At 40.8% G+C, this 20139-nt stretch overlaps 1 protein-coding gene across 1 annotated transcript in view; it reads right to left on the bottom strand.

The window, feature by feature from the left end:
• PNG1 (peptide-N-glycanase 1) overlaps positions 1-17338 on the bottom strand; it is a 303302-nt gene extending 285964 nt beyond the window's left edge. The window contains exons 1-2 of the mRNA XM_089457702.1: positions 16991-17338; positions 16770-16823 (exon numbers count right to left, since the gene is read on the bottom strand). Coding sequence (XP_089313828.1) covers positions 16770-16823; positions 16991-17068 — 132 coding nt within the window. The 5' untranslated portion in view covers positions 17069-17338. The remainder of the gene's footprint in view (positions 1-16769; positions 16824-16990) is intronic.
• Between the last annotated feature and the right edge of the window lie 2801 nt (positions 17339-20139).

Here is a 20139-nt window from a genome sequence, read left to right as displayed (position 1 = left end):
CCATGTCATTTAGATCATTCTCACCCAATTTTATATTAATACTCATTAATATTTTAATTTTCCTAAGTTTAGACTTAGGAACTTTATTAAAAATATTAATTATTTTAATATCTCTCTAACTGGGTGAAGTTTCCCCAAACCATTTCTGGGTCTTGAAAATCTCATGTGTTTTAGCCTCTCCACCAATTTTCATGGCTAGAGCACATCCGATGCTACCCCAAATCAACAAAAACTATTAAGCTACACCTTGATCATCTAGATAAATTCACTCATATAAAGGCATATCACGAGTTTGATGATGAGATTCCACATCTTGAAGGAGGGATCACTATCTCGGATAAATCTCTAGAATCTTCATTTGCACCGCCATCTCGCTCTCCTTAACAAGTTCTGGCCACTTCATTAGACCAAGAAGTTCAGTTGGATGATGTGATCAAGAGGATTAAAAAGTTGAATATTGATGAAAATGCAACACCCTCCTCGACCATCTCATAAATGTCCAAAGTGGTTCATCAAGACACTTGAAAGTGTTCATCCTAATAAGGTTGGAAAGACAAGAACTAGAAGTTCTACAAGACAAGATGATGGAGGTGATGTAGATAATTCAAATTCGGGTGTTGTATATTGTTGATTTGGGGTAGCATCGGATGTGCTCTAGCCACGAAATTTGGTGGAGAGGTTGGAGCACATGAGATCTCCAATACCCAGAAAGAGTTTGGGCAGATTCTAAACAGATCAGGAGATATTAAAATAATTAATATTTTAATGGTATCCCTAAGTCTAAACTTAGGGAAAATAAAATCTTAATATGTATTGATATGAATCTGTGTTAGAGTGGTCCAAAAGACATGGATCAAGCCAGATCTAATCTTAGCCGTTGATTAGGGACTTAATCTCGGTCGTTGAGATGTCAACAGGAAAAGTATAAGAGGAGGCTTGAGGGTCACTTGGAGAACACACCAGATGATCAGTCATTCTATTCTCTAGAGCGGAGTTTGCTAAGAGAGATAGAATCAGTGATCAGGAGAGCAGCTGAGGGGCATTGAGTATAGAGGAACAAAGAAGGCAAAGATTGTGTCGGGAGAGCAACGCAGCAGCCAAGGACGGTGACGCAGAGCCAACAAAGGCTCACGTAGGGCCATGCAGAGGCAACCAAGTGCTACGCAAAGCACCAGAAGGGCCAGCATAGCTGACGCAGAGACTCCCAGAGCTGACACAGGACCTCCTAGGGCTAACGCAGGGCCAACGTGAGACAGAGAGGAGCTGACGCAGTCCAGATTGGGCAGACGCTGGGGTTGCAGGAGCAGTTTTGTGCTGAGGAGTTGCCGGAAGGGTTTTCCGGGGTTTCAGCCAAGAGATTTCTCTCACACTGTGAGGTATAGCTGCTAAGGAAATTCTCTATTGGGTAGGTCAGTTACGGCACCCAGATTGTACTCTGATATTGCTTAATAAGAAAACCCTCAGATAGCTGCATCGGTTTTCCCGCATTGGGTTTTTCCGGGGACATTGGTCCAAAAATAATGGTTTCATGTGGTGTGTTTGTTCTTGTTTCTTTTAGTTGTTGATTTGTAATATGTTGAGCATGCACTAGTGTTTATTTTCAGTATTTACTTTGTAAATGCTTGTTAAAGAAAAATTAACAAGTAGGTAGGAATAAATCAGAAAAAGTGCATGAAGGGTTTCTAAATTAAGTAAACTTAAAAACTTCAACATGGTATCAGAGTGTGATTGCAGATCACAGGAGGACTAAAAGACATCAGCCGAGCGGAGCAATAGCAGCAAAAAACAGTTGTCCCGAGGTGACAGAAGTTGTTTCTAGCAGCGCAAAAGCCAAGGAAGTGTGACGCAGAGCCAGCGAGAGCCACGCAGAAGAAGTCGAGAACTGCGCAGAGCCTCAGAGAGGCCAGCGTTGCTGACGCAGAGGGCCAGAGGGCTGATGCAAGGCATCCCAGGGCTAACGCAAACCCATCCAGGGTGACGCAGAGGCAGCATGAGGCAGAGAGGGGCTGATGCAGTTCACAGAGAGGCAGTTGTTGGGGTCTAGAAGGCTGCAGAAATTTTGCAGAGTGGAGATGGTGAGGTGCTGTAGTCAGAACAGTACCTGACAGAGCAGGGCCAGAGGAGTTGTTACCGAGGGTTTCTAGCCGAGGAACCCAGATCAGCAGTGCAGTTGCACAAGACGATCACAGTAGGGGGCATCTCGACAAGCGGCAGAAGGATTTCCAGGAGGGAAATCAGGACTCAGAGGGAGTCTAGAAGAGAACTTCCAAACGGGAAGTAGAGACTAAGAGGAGTCGAACAGAGAACTTCCAGGAGGGAAGTAGAGGAGCGTCATGGCACTACAAAAAGACCAGGATAGACTCGACGGAGCATCGAACTTCGCAGTCTGGAAGGCCAAAATCTTATCAGTGCTTGACAGGAATCGTGTCAAGAACTTCGCCTTGAAGGTTATAGCTATCCCAGTCGACCCTAATGATAACGACAAGTACTAAGAGGCGATGGCGAGGGCCAAGTGCATTATCCTTGACGGGGTCAAGGATCATGTGGTACCACATATAGCCGAGAAGGAAACGGCAGTTGAGATGTGGGAGGCTCTCAAGAACCTGTACCAGCATACTTCTGTGCAGAAAAGAATGTTGCTCGAGAACCAAATGAGGTCGTATCAGATGAAGAAGGGTCAATAGTTTGACTCCTTCCTCGGAGGATTGAATGAGATCCGAGATCAATTGACTACTATAGGAGCGACACCGGATCAGGAGCTTATGGTGAGGACAGCGTGAATGTTGTCTCAGAAGAGTGGGAAGTGTTTGTCTAGAGCATCCTGGGCAGAGGGACTCTCCTACCTTGGGACGAGATGTGGGCAGCTCTTCGCCAGGAAGAGATCAGATAGCATTCAAAGACAGGTAGCAGCAGCAAAGGGATCAAGGTCAAGCAAGAGGAGGAGGATGTGGCCCTAGCATCTGAGGGAAAGCAAGAGAAGCGGAAGAAGAAATATCTCTCCAAGATCAAGTGCTTCCACTGTGGGGAGATGGGTCATTATGCGACCCAGTGCCCAAGGAAGAAGAATAAGGGAGAGTCTTTCGGCACTAAGGCAACACCAACATGGGCAAAGAAGGAAGTTTTGACAGACGATGACTGTGCCATGAGTGCACACGCACCACTTGAGCGGAAGTGGGGAGACATCGAGCTGTAGTCAGGAGGACTATAGGCGATGAGGGGCAGGATCCTTGAGGTACCCAGCCTCTTGGATTAGACCTTGCTACGGGAGCCCCGACAAGGAGTAGCAGGACTGGCTGAGATGGGTAGAGACGGATGCGGATGGAGCGGCAGAGAGAGCTACAGTGCAGGAGTCCCGAGACAACGCAGAGCTAGCAGGCTACAGCAGTGCGAGAAACACAGGAGTGTTGCACCAGTGCAGGAAGGCACAGCGAGGTGTGCAACAGTGCGAGATGCAGGGAGTTGTTGCAGCAACGCAAAGGTCAGAGAGAGGGAGCACTTGTCAGCGGCAGAGAGAGCTTCAGCATCAGTAGGTGTTTCTAGCCCAACAGGGAGGTCAGTTGGGAGATCAGTTACTTACTTCTCAGTAACTGTGTTGCAGTGCAGCAGTGGGCAGCACGATGCAGCATGATGAGAGGAGGTGCAATGTGGATGCAGTGCTAGGAGAAAGGACCAGCAGCAGCATGGATGCAGAGAGAGTTGTAGTACAGATGCAGCAGTGGCAGTGGCAGAACCATGGGCAGCAGTACAAGAGGCAGCAATGCAGAGGATGTTGGGGAGGAAGGCCTAGCATCAGCACAGGTACCGATGCCAGATGATCAGAGTAATACTCAGTGAAGAGTATTGCTAGAGCACAGTCCTCGCTAAGAGGGAGTGTTAATTTGGAGTAGCATCGGATGTGCTCTAGCCACAAAATTTGGTGGAGAGGTTGGGGCACATGAGATCTCCAATACCCAGAAAAGGTTTAGGCAAATTCTAAACAGATCAGGAGATATTAAAATAATTAATATTTTAATGGTGTCCCTAAGTCTAAACTTAGGGAAAATAATATTTTAATATGTATTAATATGCATCTGTGTTAGAGTGGTCCAAAAGACATGGATCAAGCCAGATCTAATCTTAGCCGTTGATTAGGGACTTAATCTCGACCGTTGAGATGTCAACAGGAAAAGTATAAGAGAAGGCTTGAGGGTCACTTGGAGAACACACCAGATGATCAATCATTCTATTCTCTAGAGCGGAGTTTGCTAAGAGAGATAGAATCAGTGATCAGGAGAGCAGCTGAGGGGCATTGACTACAGAGGAACAAAGAAGGCAAAGATTGTGTCGGGAGAGCAGCGTAACAGCTAAGGACGGTGACGCAGAGCCAACAAGGGCTCACGCAGGGCCATGCAGAGGCAGCCAAGTGCTACGCAGAGCACCAGAAGGGCCAGCGTAGCTGACGCAGAGGCTCCCAGAGCTGACGCAGGGCTTCCTAGGGCTGACACAGGGCCAACGTGAGATAGAGAGGGGCTGACGCAGAGGCTCCCAGAGCTGACGCAGAGGCTCCCAGAGCTGACGCAGAGGCTCCCAGAGCTGACGCGGGGCTTCCTAGGGCTGACGCAGGGCCAACGTGAGATAGAGAGGGGCTGACGCAGTCTAGATTGGGCAGACACTAGGGTTGCAGGAGCAGTTTTGTGCTGAGGAGCTGCCAGAAGGGTTTTCCGGGGTTTCAGCCAGGAGATTTCTCTCAAACTGTGAGGTATAGCTGCTAAGGAAATTCTTTGTTGGGTAGGCCAGTTACGGCACCCAGATTGTACTCTGATATTGCTTAATAAGAAAACCCTCAAATAGCTGCACAAGTTTTCCCGCATTGGGTTTTTCGAGGACATTGATCCAAAAATAATGGTGTCATGTGGTGTGTTTGTTCTTGTTTCTTTTAGTTGTTGATCTATAATATGTTGAGCATGCACTGGTATTTATTTTCAGTATTTACGTTGTAAATGACTTGTTAAAGAAAAATTAACAAGTAGGTAGGAATAAATCAAGAAAAGTGCATGAAGGGTTTCTAAATTAAGTAAACTTAGAAACTTCAACATGGTATCAGAGCATGATTGCAGATCACAGGAGGACTAAAAGACATTAGTCGAGCAGAGCAATAGCAGCAAAAAACAGATGTCCCGAGGTGACAGAAGTTGTTTCTAGCAGCGCAGAAGCCAAGGAAGTGTGACGCAGAGCCAGCGAGAGCCACGCAGAAGAAGTCGGGAACTACGCAGAGCCTCAGAGAGGCCAACGTTGCTGACGCAGAGGGCCAGAGGGCTGACGCAGGGCATCCCAGAACTGACGCAGACCCATCCAAGGTGACGCAGAGGCAGCATGAGGCAGAGAGGGGCTGACGCAGTTCACAGAGAGGCAGTTGCTGGGGTCTAGAAGGCTGCAGAAATTTTGCAGAGTGGAGCTGGTGAGGCACTGTAGTCAGAACAGTACCTGACAGAGCAGGGCCAGAGGAGTTGTTACCGAGGGTTTCTGGCCGAGGAACCCGAATTAGCAATGCAGTTGCACAAGACAATCAGAGCAGGGGGCATCTCGACAAGCGGCAGAAGGATTTCCAGGAGGGAAATCAGGACTAAGAGGGAGTCTAGAAGAGAACTTCCAAACAGGAAGTAGAGACTCAAAGGAGTCGAACAGAGAACTTCCAGGAGGGAAGTAGAGGAGCGTCATGGCACTACACGGGGTAAGAGACCAGGATAGACTCGATGGAGCATCGAACTTCGCAATCTAGAAGGCCAAAATCTTATCAGTGCTTGACAGGAATCGTGTCAAGAACTTCGCCTTGAAGGTTATAGCTATCCCAGTCAACCCTAATGATAACGACAAGTACGAAGAGGCGATGGCGAGGGCCAAGTGCATTATCCTTGACGGGGTCAAGGATCATGTGGTACCACATATAGCCGAGAAGGAAACGGCAGTTGAGTTGTGGGAGGCTCTCAAGAACCTGTACCAGCATACTTCTGTGCAGAAAAGAATGTTGCTCGAGAACCAGATGAGGTCGTATCAGATGAAGAAGGGTCAATAGATTGACTCCTTCCTCGGAGGACTGAATGAGATCCGAGATCAGTTGACTATTATAGGAGCGACACCTGATCAGGAGCTTATGGTGAGGACAACCCTAAATGTTGTCTCAGAAGAGTGGGAAGTGTTTGTCCAGAGCATCCTAGGCAGAGGGACTCTCCTACCTTAGGACGAGATGTGGGCAGCTCTTCACCAGGAAGAGATCAGACGGCATTCAAAGACAGGTAGCAGCAGCAAAGGGATCAAGGTCAAGCAGGAGGAGGAGGATCTGGCCCTAACATCTGAGGGAAAGCAGGAGAAGCGGAAGAAGAAAGATCTCTCCAAGATCAAGTGCTTCCAGTGTGGGGAGATGGGTCATTATGCGACCCAGTGCCCACGGAAGAAGAATAAGGGACAGTCTTCCGGGACTAAGGCAACGCCAGCACGGGCAGAGAAGGAAGTTTTGACAGACGATGACTATGCCATGAGTGTACACGCACCACTTGAGCGGAAGTGGGGAGACATCGAGTTGTAGTCAGGAGGACTACAGGCGATGAGGGGCAGGATCCTTGAGGTACCCAGCCTCTTGGATTAGACCTTGCTACGGGAGCCCCGACGAGGAGTAGCAGGACTGGCTGAGATGGGTAGAGACGGATGCGGATGGAGCGGCAGAGAGAGCTACAGTGCAGGAGTCCCGAGACAGCACAGAGCTAGCAGGCTGCAGCAGTGCGAGAGGCACAGGAGTGTTGCACCAGTGCAGGAAGGCACAGCGAGGTGTGCAACGGTGCGAGATGCAGGGAGTTGTTGCAGCAGCGCAGAGGTCAGAGAGAGGGAGCACTTGTCAGCGGCAGAGGGAGCTTCAACATCAGTAGGTGTTTCTAGCCCAACAGGGAGGTCAGTTGGGAGATCAGTTACTTACTTCTCAGTAACTAAGTTGAGTGTAGCAATGGGCAGCACGATGCAGCATGATGAGAGGAGGTGCAGTGTGGATGCAGTGCTAAGAGAATGGACCAGCAGCAGCACGGATGCAGAGGGATCTATTGTACAGATGCAGCAGTGGCAGTGGTAGAACCATGGGCAGCAATACAGGAAGCAGCAGTGCAGAGGATGTTGGGCAGGAAGGCCTAGCATCAGCACAGGTACCGATGCCGGATGATCAGAGTAATACTCAATGAAGAGTATTGCTAGAGCACAGTCTTCGCTAAGAGGGAGTGTTGATTTGGGGTAGCATCAGATGTGCTCTAGCCATGAAATTTGGTGGAGAGGTTGGGGCACATGAGATCTCCAATACCCAGAAAGGGTTTGGGCAGATTCTAAACAGATCAGGAGATATTAAAATAATTAATATTTTTAATGGAGTCCCTGAGTCTAAACTTAGGGAAAATAAAATATTTATGTGTATTAATATGAATCTGTGTTAGAGTGGTCCAAAAGACATGGATCAAGCCAAATCTAATCTTAGTCGTTGATTAGGGACTTAATCTCGGCCGTTGAAATGTCAACAGGAAAAGTATAAGAGGAGGCTTGAGGGTCACTTGGAGAACACACCAGATGATCAGTCATTCTATTCTCTAGAGCGGGTTTGCTAAGAAAGATAGAATCAATGATCGGAAGAGCAGCTGAGGGGCATTGAGTACAAAGGAACAGAGAAGGCAGAGATTGTGCCGGGAGAGCAGCGCAGCAGCCAAGGACGGTGATGCAGAACCAGCAAGGGCTCACGCAGAGGCAGCGAAGTGTTGCGCAGAGCACCAGAAGGGCCAGCGTTACTGACGCAGAGGCTCCCAGAGCTGACAGAAGGCCTCTTGGGGCTGACGCAGGCCAAGAAAGGCTGACGCAGTGCCAGCGTGAGACAGAGAGGGGCTGACGCAGTCCAGATTGAGCAGACGCTGGGGTTGCAGGAGCAGTTTTGTGCTGAGAAGCTGCCGGAAGGGTTTTTCGGGGTTTCAGTGAGGAGATTTCTCTCAAACTGTGAGGTATAGGTGCTAAGGAAATTCTCCGTTGGGTAGGCCAGTTACGGCACCCAGATTGTACTCTGATATTGCTTAATAAGAAAACCCTCAGATAGCTGCACCGGTTTTCCCACATTGGGTTTTTCTGGGGACATTGGTCCAAAAATAATGGTGTCATGTGGTGTGTTTGTTCTTCTTTCTTTTAGTTGCTGATCTGTAATATGTTGAGCATGCACTGGTGTTTATTTTCAGTATTTACTTTGTAAATAACTTGTTAAAGAAAAATTAACAAGCAGGTAGGAATAAATCAGAAAAAGTGCATGAAAGGTTTCTAAATTAAGTAAACTTAGAAACTTCAACATAGATGAAATGGATGTTGCATATAATTGTAAATTGAATTTATCTACTAACATTGAACCAACTTCCTTTAAAGAAGCTACTTCTCATGACCATTAGAAATAAGTTGTACAAGAGTAGTACGATGTTGTCATCAAAAACAGCACATGAAAGTTAGAAGACCCTCCATTTGGAACCAAACCAATTGGCTACAAGTGGGTCTACAAAAACAAGAGCAAATCAGATGATTCACTTGACAAGCATAAAGCAGGGCTGGTGGCAAAATGATTTGCACAAAAAAAAGGAATTGATTGTGAGGAGACATTTGAAAGGAAAGGAAATCTAACCGGGACAGAGAGAATGCAAAATCGAATATCTTTTCAATATCAGTTAACTTTGGAACCTCCCCTGTTTAAGAGGTGATAGTAATCAACAAATGATAATCATATTTTCTTTCTTTCTGCCTTATATAATGGAATCATCTGTAAGACTTTATTCATGTAGTCAGAAAGAAAGATCGTCTTCTCTACCCAGATTTTCGATGGGAAGAGGAAAGAACTGCAAGTCGTCATGTACCTTCGGATGACTTGTATTATCTGTTGGATTTAGAGACGTCTAATTACAATAATTAAGTTGGACATACGTGCATTATGATTATGATATCAAATACTGTCAGCAAGATTACATTTATGTAATGATTAAAATATGCCAAATAATGTGATTAATTAAGTCATGGCATTATACGTATTTAAATAAGGATTTGGATACAAATACATATAGAATAATGTTAAACAATTATAATTGTTAATGGACCGATTATAGTTGATTAAAATAATAGCAGTAATAAATTTGAGCTGAATAAGGAAATCAGAATCTATTTCAGTTTTTCTGGAAAGTTCCCGATTTCAAAATCTGATGAAATCCGAAATTTCAGATTTCTTGACAGACTTGTTTCAGCTAAATTTTAGGCTGCCCTAGGATTGGGGTTTTGCACTGCTATAAAAGGGCTGAGTCTCCAAGGCTTGCAATCAACTCAGAAAAAAATTGTCTGCTCCATTGAAGACTAGATACTCTGTCATTTAGGATAGCCAGAGAAAAGGATTGCAAGTTCTTGGAAGGATTCAGGAGCCAATAACTCAAGTCAAGACCAGGAGCCTTTGAAGATGGAAAGTAAGTTCCGCTGTGCATTAATTTTAATTTCTTACAAAGGAGTAGATCTTGGTTAGGGTTTAAAGTAATTAGGAAAACCCACAAAGCTGAAACCATCAATTGGTATCGGAGCACCCTTATGTAAGAACTGTCTCTCCCGTCATATTTTTCGATCCTTAAAATTTCTGTTTTTTCCTCAATTCGAGATCTGACCCGGTCTGATGGACCTAAGGGCGAGGTAGTCTCTATTGTTTTTTGGAGAAAGTTTGTACTACTCGGCTTTGAGGCTGAGCATGCCGATGATCCGAATTCACAATCGGTTGATCGTCAGGTTTAAATTTCTCTATTTTTTAGTTAATGAACATAAAGTACTGTAATAAGTAATTATATGGCGCTGTAATTGTGAGATCTTCCATTAACCTGAATATACAAGAAGTTATAGTCATCGTTAAAAAAAAAAAAAAAAAAAAAAAAAAAAAAAAAAAACGGCATAAGTTGTTATCTATTTTTCAATCCACTGGAATAGTCTGATAGTTTGACTACGCATTTTTCAATTACTGAAAACAAAACGTTGTAATCACCAAGTTTATTGGGCTATGGTCCGGATTTAGTATTACTTCACTTTCATTGTATTGCATTGTGTAATAACAAAGTTCAGTTAATAAAATACAGTTGTTCGATGCACAGTAAATGAGGCCGGTCTGCTTACGATATTTAATTGCGATGCGAAATTTATTTTCTCGTTTTAATATCCTGTAAATCTTTTTAATGGGAGAATGAGAAGCAATTTTTTATTTAGGGTCTAAACTCTGTGCATTAATTTAGTTATAAGGGCGAAAATATGGTAGAGTAATTGTAAGTAATTGTAAGTGATTGTAATTTAGGTTATAATTACTATAATTACTATAATTACTATATATATTATGCTATATTTAGGCTAATTATTAGGATTTAGATATTATTTAAAATTGGTATTAACACCAATTAAAGGGTATAATACTGAATTCTAAATTGATCACAATAATGCTAATTATGGCATAAAAATTTGTATTAACGTTAATTACTGATATAATACTAAATTCGGATTTTATCACAATGATGCTAATCATGGCAACCATAAAATTATTTAGTATTCTCTAAATAAATTATTGAAGCATTTCTAAAAGGTAATCATTGTAGAAACTGCTAAAGTTTTACTAAAACCTAATAATTATTTTGATGAATATAGTTGACATATTAAATTTAAAAGTGTTATAAGATACTGTATTCTATATAGGACGAGTAGATTCTATAGGTACGTCCTAGATTAGGTTTTAGACATAATTTTGGAATCTAACTAAAGACGTTTAGTATACATGTGTTGTTTTCGCATGAGTCAAGCATTGATGTTCGCAAACGAACCGCTCTCTGTAAGACGATTGCAAGGATGACTCATGACAAGTTGAAATAACGTGCTGGCAATGGACGTGGGTGTTAGCTTTCCCAAAGGAGGGTTGGCGCCTGCTAAGTTGTTTGGTGCATAAGGGTAGTGTATAAAAATAAGTTGCAACACACATGGACTAGCGATGTCTAGAAAAGCATCGGGAGCTTGGAACATAAGCGATCCGTATGTGATCCTCCTCCCCCCGTTGACTGGCCTGGTCGTTAGTTCATGGATATGCTAGTCTGACCCAAAGGTAGATTGACATGTTTGTACTTTATTCACTACACCAAAGTGCCTGAAGGTAATGATTGCACCCAAAGGTGTTTCATTACTGAATGGTGTTTTGGCTAAAGTTTTAATGGAGCAAATAGTTTTACACATGCCTTTAGATAGATTTTAGAATTATGATTAAGGATCAAATCGTGACGCATCGTATCTAAATTATTTCCTTGTTCTTGAATTTTTCAGATCCAAACATAATGTCAAGTCTAAGTCAGATTAAGCCCCTCATGGGGAACAATTTCAAACAGTGGGAGGAAAAGCTGAAATTAGTCTTAGGGATCATGCAATTGGACACAGCACTGAGATTTGATCGCCCCAAGCCTAATAAAGAGAGTGAGGTAACTCCTCAAGAGAAGGCTGATATTGCTAGATGGGAGCATTCAGATCGCATGTGCATAATGGTGATGAAGCAAACGATCCATGAGACTTTTCGAGGCATCATACCTGATACAGAGACAGGCGCTATTGAATACCTTAAAGCCCTTGAAGAAAAATTCGCAAAGAGTAAAAAGACTGATGTTAGTACACTCTTTGTGAAGTTGGCAACAATAAAATACAAGGGAAAAGAAGGGGTTAGAGAGCATGTTATTGAGATGACAAGACTGCAACGTGCCTTGAAAGGGCATAATTATGACATCTCTGATGAGGTTCTCATTGAGTTCATTTTTCTGTCTCTCCCGTCTAACTTTAGTCAATTCAAGATGACTTATAATTGTCAAAAAGAGACGTGGACACTACCTGAGTTTGAGGCTCAGTTGGTGCAGGAGGAAGAGAGACAGAAAATGACTAAGGGAGAAAGTGCTCATGTAGTAACATCTAATCCTAAGGGTAAAGGCAAGAAGCGCAAGTTTACTGCCAAGGAAAAGGGACCTACCAAGGTAGCTGCAAACAATGCCGCGCAGAAAAGCAAGAAGGAAGATACTTCTGCGAAAGCAGAAGAAAAGAACTGTTTTTTCTGCAAAGCGCCAGGACATACAAAGAAATTCTGCACCAACTATCATGCATGGTTGGCAAAGAAAGGTATGTCTCTTGCTTTAGTTTGTTCTGAAGTTAATTTAAGTTCTGTATCTAGATATACTTGGTGGATAGATTCAGGTGCAACGACTAACATCAGTATGTCGATGCAGGGTTGCCTAAGCCATCGCAAGCCAAGTGAGGCAGAGCGCTACGTTTACGTAGGAAATGGCAACAAAGTAGAAGTGGAAAGCATAGGAAAATTTAGATTATTATGTAAGACAGGATTTTATTTAAGTTTTGATGCTTTAGTGGTTCCATCTTTCAGAAGGAACCTAATTTCTGTATCTTATTTGGACAAAAATGGTTATGTATGTTCATTTGGTAATGGAAATTTCAGTTTGTGTCAAGATTCTAAGCTTCTTGCTTCTGGTATCCTGTCTTCTTATGATAATCTTTATTTTCTAAATATAGACACTTCACATTCAGAGGCACTGCATATAGATAATAGAAAACGTAAATTAACTTGCGAGAAATCTGCAACATTATGGCACAAGCGATTAGGACATATCTCTATGAAAAGGATAGAACGTCTTGTGTCTAATGATATTCTCCAACCTTTAGATTTTACAAACTTAAGTGATTGTGTAAATTGTATAAAGGGAAAACAAACTAATAAACGTAAGTATGATGCAAAAAGGTGTAATGATGTCTTAGAATTGATTCATACGGATATCTGTGGTCCTTTTCCAAAGGCTACAAGAAATGGTGACCGTTACTTTATCACATTCATAGATGATTATTCAAGATATGGTCATATTTACTTAATAAAAGAAAAGGCGGAAGCATTAGACGTGTTCATAAAGTTCAAAACGGAAGTTGAGTTACAACTTAACAAACGTATAAAGTCCATTCGTTCTGATCGTGGTGGTGAATACTACGGTCGTTATGATGGATCAGGAGAACAGCGTCAAGGTCCCTTTGCAAAATACTTAGAGGAATGCGGAATTGTGCCTCAGTATACGTTGCCAGGTTCGCCTGCAATGAATGGTGTTGCTGAGCGACGAAATCGCACCCTTAAAGACATGGTGAGAAGTATGATTGCTCGTACAACTCTACCTGAGAATTTGTGGGGAGAAGCCTTAAAGACTGCAGCATACATACTTAATAGAGTGCCTACTAAAGCAGCTAACAAGACCCCTTACGAGTTATGGGTTGGGTGCAAGCCTAGCTTGAATCATTTGAGAGTTTGGGGATGTCCATGTGAAGCTAGGCCTTATAAGCCAAGCGAAAAGAAACTGGACGAAAGAACCGTTAGTTGTTACTTTATAGGCTATTCTGAACGATCTAGGGGGTTCAAATTCTATAATCCAACAGAACATACAGTTTTCGAGTCAGGAAGTGCAAAATTTTTTGAGGATAATGAGTTTGTGGGGGAGATATGACAAAAGATAGTATTTTTGAAGAAGAAGAGACGAATGCGAATGAGACTATGGACCAAAGTCCTAGTTTTGTTCAAATTCCGATTGCGTTTAGAAATACATCTTTTGACAATGTGCAAACTTCATCATCCCAAACAACTCAGTTAGAAACTCAACATGGAATAGAGAACACAAATGGACCTGAACCCAACCCAAACCCTCACATTGACATGACAAATGTTGATGGCCTAGGGCCTGTGGGAGATTCAGAAGTTGGTAATGATGTTCTTCCTCCTGTTGAAGATCAAGTTGTAAATGAACCTCAAGAAAATCTAGAGCCTGTGCCAATTAGGAGATCTACTAGAGAGAAAAGATCTACACAATCAAAGGATTATGCATATCTTCAAGAACATGAGTTTGACATTGGCATGTTTGAAAATGATCCTGTTAATATCAAACAAGCTGTGGAAAGCTCTAACTCTCAAATGTGGATTAATGCCATGAATGAAGAGATGAAATCTATGTATGACAATGACGTTTGGGATATCGTTCCGTTGCCTAAAGACAAGAAACCCGTTGGTTGCAAATGGATATTTAAGACTAAGCGGGATTCTAAAGGCAATGTTGAAAAATACAAGGCACGTCTTGTTGCGAAAGGTTTCACACAGAAAGAAGGCATTGATTATAAAGAGACTTTCTCTCCAGTTTCATCGAAAGACTCTTTAAGGATTATATTGGCGCTTGTAGCACATTATGATTTAGAACTTCATCAGATGGATGTAAAGACGGCGTTTCTCAATGGTGACATTGATGAAACGATCTATATGAAGCAGCCAGAAAACTTTGTATCAGGTGATGCAGGGTCTATGGTTTGCAGACTTAAGAAATCTATCTATGGGCTAAAACAAGCATCTCGACAATGGTATTATAAGTTTCACCAAGTTATTAGCTCATTTGGTTTTGAGTCTAACATAGTAGATGAATGTATATACCTTAAGTTCTGTGGGAGTAAATTTATTTTCTTGGTTTTATATGTAGATGACATATTGCTTGCCAGTAACGATAAGGACATGTTGCATCAAACTAAGAATTTTTTATTTAAGAACTTTGAAATGAAAGATCTTGGTGATGCATCATTTGTTCTAGGGATTGAAATACTTAGAGATAGATCTCAAGGTATTCTGAGGTTGTCCCAGAGGAACTATATCGATAAGATTCTAACAAGATTTGGCATGCAAAACAGCAAACCAGGAGATACCCCTATATCAAAAGGAGATAAGTTTAGTCTGAAACAATGTCCCCAAACTGACTTAGATAAAAACCTCATGAAAGATATTCCCTATGCCTCAGTCGTGGGTAGCATCATGTATGCACAAGTATGCACGCGTCCGGATATTGCGTTCATTACCGAAATGCTAGGGAGATATTTGAGTAACCCAGGTATGGAACACTGGAAGGCAGCCAAGCGAGTGTTGAGATACCTAAAGAGAACAAGGGACTATATGCTCACGTATCGGAGATCGGAACAGCTCAAGGTCATTGGATATACCGATTCTGATTTTGGAGGATGTGTCGACAGCATGAAGTCAACATCAGGATACATCTTTATGATGGCAGGTGGTGCTGTGTCATGGAAGAGCGCTAAACAGTCATTGGTAGCCTCCTCCACTATGGCAGCTGAATTTGTTGCATGTTTTGAAGCATCTAATCATGGCGTATGGCTGAAGAACTTCGTCACAAGTCTGAAAATTGTGGATTCTATTCAGAAACCACTCAAATTATTATGTGACAACAATTCAGCAGTGTTATACGCAACCAACAACCGAAGTTCGTCAAAGTCGAAGTACATTGACATTAAGTTTTTGGTTGTAAAAGAGAGAGTGCAGAATAATGAATTATGTATAAAACACATAGGTACAGACTCCATGATTGCGGATCCTCTTACTAAAGGATTACCACCCAAGAAGTTTCACCAACATGTTGCTTGTATGGGTGTAATATCTGTTTAGGATAATTAGAAAATGTGGGAGTCTGAATATGTTTTAAGTTCTGTTTTTGATGTTCTATGTAATGCAATTGTAAACAATTTTGATGATATATACAAGTTGCATTCAGTTTCAGTTTCATTATTTCTTTCTTTAAAGTTTAAATTTTTGGCCTCATACAGTACAGTAAAGGTGACTCAATTAGAAATAGGCACGTCTAATCACACTTGCGTGTAATTTCTAAACTATATGTCCAAATCAGATTCATGTCATTCAGTTCTATTGGCAGCGTGATTTATGTCAATTTAGTTGCGAATAAATGTGACAAATGCCGCTTAAGTCCTTTGTTAGCATAATTGATGGACGGAATTGTTTAAGAAATACGATAAGTAAAGACGGAAAAGTTGCATGCAATGAAGTTAAGGATATATAATCAAAAGGTTGCACTTGTCCATGTGGGAGATTGTTGGATTTAGAGACGTCTAATTACAATAATTAAGTTGGACATACGTGCATTATGATTATGATATCAAATACTGTCAGCAAGATTACATTTATGTAATGATTAAAATATGCCAAATAATGTGATTAATTAAGTCATGGCATTATACGTATTTAAATAAGGATTTGGATACAAATACATATAGAATAATGTTAAACAATTATAATTGTTAATGGACCGATTATAGTTGATTAAAATAATAGCAGTAATAAATTTGAGCTGAATAAGGAAATCAGAATTTATTCTGATTGATTTCAGTTTTTCTGGAAAGTTCCCGATTTCAAAATCTGATGAAATCCGAAATTTCAGATTTCTTGACAGACTTGTTTCAGCTAAATTTCGGCTGCCCTAGGATTGGGGTTTTGCACTGCTATAAAAGGGCTGAGTCTCCAAGGCTTGCAATCAACTCAGAAAAAAATTGTCTGCTCCATTGAAGACTAGATACTCTGTCATTTAGGATAGCCAGAGAAAAGGATTGCAAGTTCTTGGAAGGATTCAGGAGCCAATAACTCAAGTCAAGACCAGGAGCCTTTGAAGATGGAAAGTAAGTTCCGCTGTGCATTAATTTTAATTTCTTACAAAGGAGTAGATCTTGGTTAGGGTTTAAAGTAATTAGGAAAACCCACAAAGCTGAAACCATCATTATCAATCTGTCCTGTGAGGCCGCATTGGCTTTTGGATACAAAATCTAACCATTTATGTGAGGGAAAAGCATAATAAACTGAAGGTGTTGACTCTTACCGTTTGGTTCTCGGGCGGAACAAGTGTGAGTGAATAAAGCTGGTATCTCAGCACCTGAAATAAGATAGCGAAGCAGAAACTACAATGATTATAATTGCATAAAACAATAAAAGGATAGTCATATTTCATGAATTCAATTACTTCTTTGCAGATAGGTAGATGCGTCTGCCAGTGCCTGCATATTAGAGCGATTCAGACAAAAAAGCGACGCATTTACGGACCTCTATTCCATCATTTGTGTCGTACTCGACGCTGTGTTCGTCTCCATTGTGTTCGACAATGAGCTTTTGTACGGGCATTTTCAAAAGATGGGGAGATGAAAATTCTGCAAATATTGAGGACCGATGTGCCTCTGATCGAAGTTGATTAGAGTTCCACTGTCTGTGCTTCACCTTCACGCAAGCAAGCTTGAGATGCCTGTTTAAAGACTCATTTCAGCAATTTACCCAGAGATCTGGACTTTACACGTTCCGTGGTCGATTCCTGCAGGAAACTTCGCCAGTCGATTTTCCTTGGAAATTCTGCGCCTATTATTTATTATTCAGTCAAACTAGGCAAGACAATGATTTTCATTTTAATTCTCTCTTATGCTTTATTTTGTGTAATCTTGGAGTAAACTGCTACCTTATTGGCTGGAAACAAATCAAGGTTTATTAATTCTGGTTGAAAGTAACACCTGACTTATCTATATTGGTTAATTATGTTTTTAACTATAAATATTTATCTATATTGTCTAATTTAAAATATTGTGCAAATATATTTTTTATTTTTATATTATTCTATTACTAAAAGAATTGAAGTTTTATTTTATGATTGATTTGACCATAAAAATTAAAATTGAAGAAATCAAAACTAAATTTATTAATTAAAAAACTTATAATTAATAGTTGTTTTAATTATACTAAATAATGGTTTTTTTTTTTTTTGTTAATTATGTTTTAACCAAAAAATGATTTGACAATAAAAATTAAAATTGAAGAAATCAAAACTAAATTTATTAATTAAAAAACTTATAATTAATAGTTGTTTTAATTATACTAAATAATGTTTTTTTTTTTAATTATGTTTTAACCAAAAAAAAATATTTACTAATTTTATATATATATAGTCATATTAAATTTAACCATTTAATATTTATTTTAATATTAATTTATCTTTTTTTAAATAATTTTATAATGGAAAAAAATAATAATGATAATTTTTTATATAGTAGTCTAATGAGACTCTTATTTTGTTCTGAAAGTTATGGAAATTCATACCATGTTTTGAAAAAATCGACCTGGGATTGTTGTAAATCTAAGTAAAAATTGTCAAACTTCAAGATTTTAGGTGTCCTAGAAGTTTTTGATGGTGTTGAATCCATTTCCAGCATCAAAACATGATTTAAACACTATCTCTACAAGATTTTTTGAAAAAGTTTTGCCCATTCCGGCCACTTTTGGCCATCTGGGCAATTCCCCCCTACTCCATTTTTTATAATTTCTTAAATATTAAATAAATTTACTAAAAGATTCATAAAAAAATCTATATTATAATTTTAAAAACTAAAATATATAATTTCAACCACTTATTAAAAATTAAATTAAAAATAGTATATTTTAGAAAGAAAAAAAATTATTATTTATTTTTCCCCAATCGAGGTGCAAGCTAGGGAGGATTTCACCATGGGATTCTCATTGCCATGGTTAGAAGACTCAGAGTAATAAAGGATGGGTGGCGTGGCCACCCCATCACATCATGCACGTGCATGGATAATGACTTGGTGAAGTACGTAGGAGTAATGGAGGTGAGATCTTCCGCTAGGCATAATCTTGAATGGTGGAGAGAATTAGTAGCCAAGTATCATTTTTGGTGCAATTTGGAAATAATTTTTAATCTTTCCGAGAGGAGGGACACAAGAAGAACGTCGAGAGCAGAGGAGGACGGGCATCCATCTAGTCTCAAGATGACCTGGGCTGGGCAACAGGGAATGGACGCCTGTGGGTATGTTACCTTTTCCCCTCCCTTTGATTCTCATGTGTCACTTGGATGATGGAGAGTTTTGTGAATGGTTATTTATAACTAGCAGGTGATCTTGTGGTATGTTTGGAATTGGGTTTATATGCATTGTTATCTTAGTTTCGAGGCTCTTTACTATTCGCAGTTTGTGTTTACTTATTTAGCGTGGAGAAAGGCTCGAAACTGGAATTGTGGTCCTATCCCTTGCGTGTCGGTTTGAATGTGGGATGCTTACAATAGGGAGGTTGTGGTTTTGTTGATTTCGTTATACGGCCTTGAGAATTATTTGGCCACGGTCGGCTTTCGAGCTGGAGGGTCAGTTTATGGAACCCACCTTGCTAAGGTTATAGAGGCATTATTGAGACACCTCCTTTCACATGTTCTGCTAATTCCCCAGTTTATGGTATGTTGGCCTGACAATTCTCTGTACGTGGACCGACTTGGAGACAGTGTTTGGTTAATGAGATCTTCTCTCTTAGAAGGTTTAATGCTATCACCGTTTATTGTTTGTCGTTCTGATAACGTCAAGTTTGCAAGGTTAGCAATTGCGCAAGTTTCCACCAAGAATTCTGGCTGGGGCACAAGATCTGGCGACTGGGCTTCAAGACAGAGCCCTAAGGACATAAAGATTTGTTGGATAAGGAAGGAAATGGCTCGATTGGGTCTGAGGTGTTGTAATACTACCAACCCCAGTTGAGGTTGAGGTCGAGGAAGGGAGACGACCAACGGAGGAGGTCAAGGCGACAGTCAACACCGAGCTGGCAAAGGGAGAGGTCAAGGAGGTGGGTTTCGCCTAGAGGTGGAGGTAGCAGACTTATACAGAGCCTCGTCCTCAAACCCAGCAGGCTCCAAACTGGAAGACTGAGAGGAAATGTTGAATTCAGAACTTGAACCGAGCATGGCAGAGTTAGTGCAAGACTATGGTGAAATTGTGATAGACTCAAGCCAAACCAAAAGGAGAAGGAATCTATACGCTCAGACATTGCTTCTATACTGGAGAATGAAGACCCTAATGGCCAAAGTTAGAGGCATCTGGAAGGAGTGAAAGCCTACTCCTTTATGGAGTACTAGCCAGTCATTTTAAATGGCATGACTTTCCTTGAATAATGGTGATGAGTCCTACATTGATGGATAGTAGTCAATGATAAGTATTGGTGAATAATAGTCAATAATAATTATCCCCACTCCTAATTTGACAACTAAGTTATAATAGTTTTCCCCACATATAGATAATATAACTTTTAAAATTTAATATATACTATTATTTTATTATTTTACAAATTCATGATATGGTATGGGTTTAGATAAATATAGTTTTCACATCCTAAATGCTACATGCATTTATGTTGGTCCATTTATATGTGTAGTACAC

Source organism: Pinus tabuliformis, chromosome 7, assembly GCF_031772625.1.
Source record: "Pinus tabuliformis cultivar Carrire ecotype Pingquan chromosome 7, CPIR1, whole genome shotgun sequence".
Classification (NCBI taxonomy): Eukaryota; Viridiplantae; Streptophyta; class Pinopsida; order Pinales; family Pinaceae; genus Pinus; species Pinus tabuliformis.
This window is presented reverse-complemented; position numbering and strand designations above follow the sequence as displayed.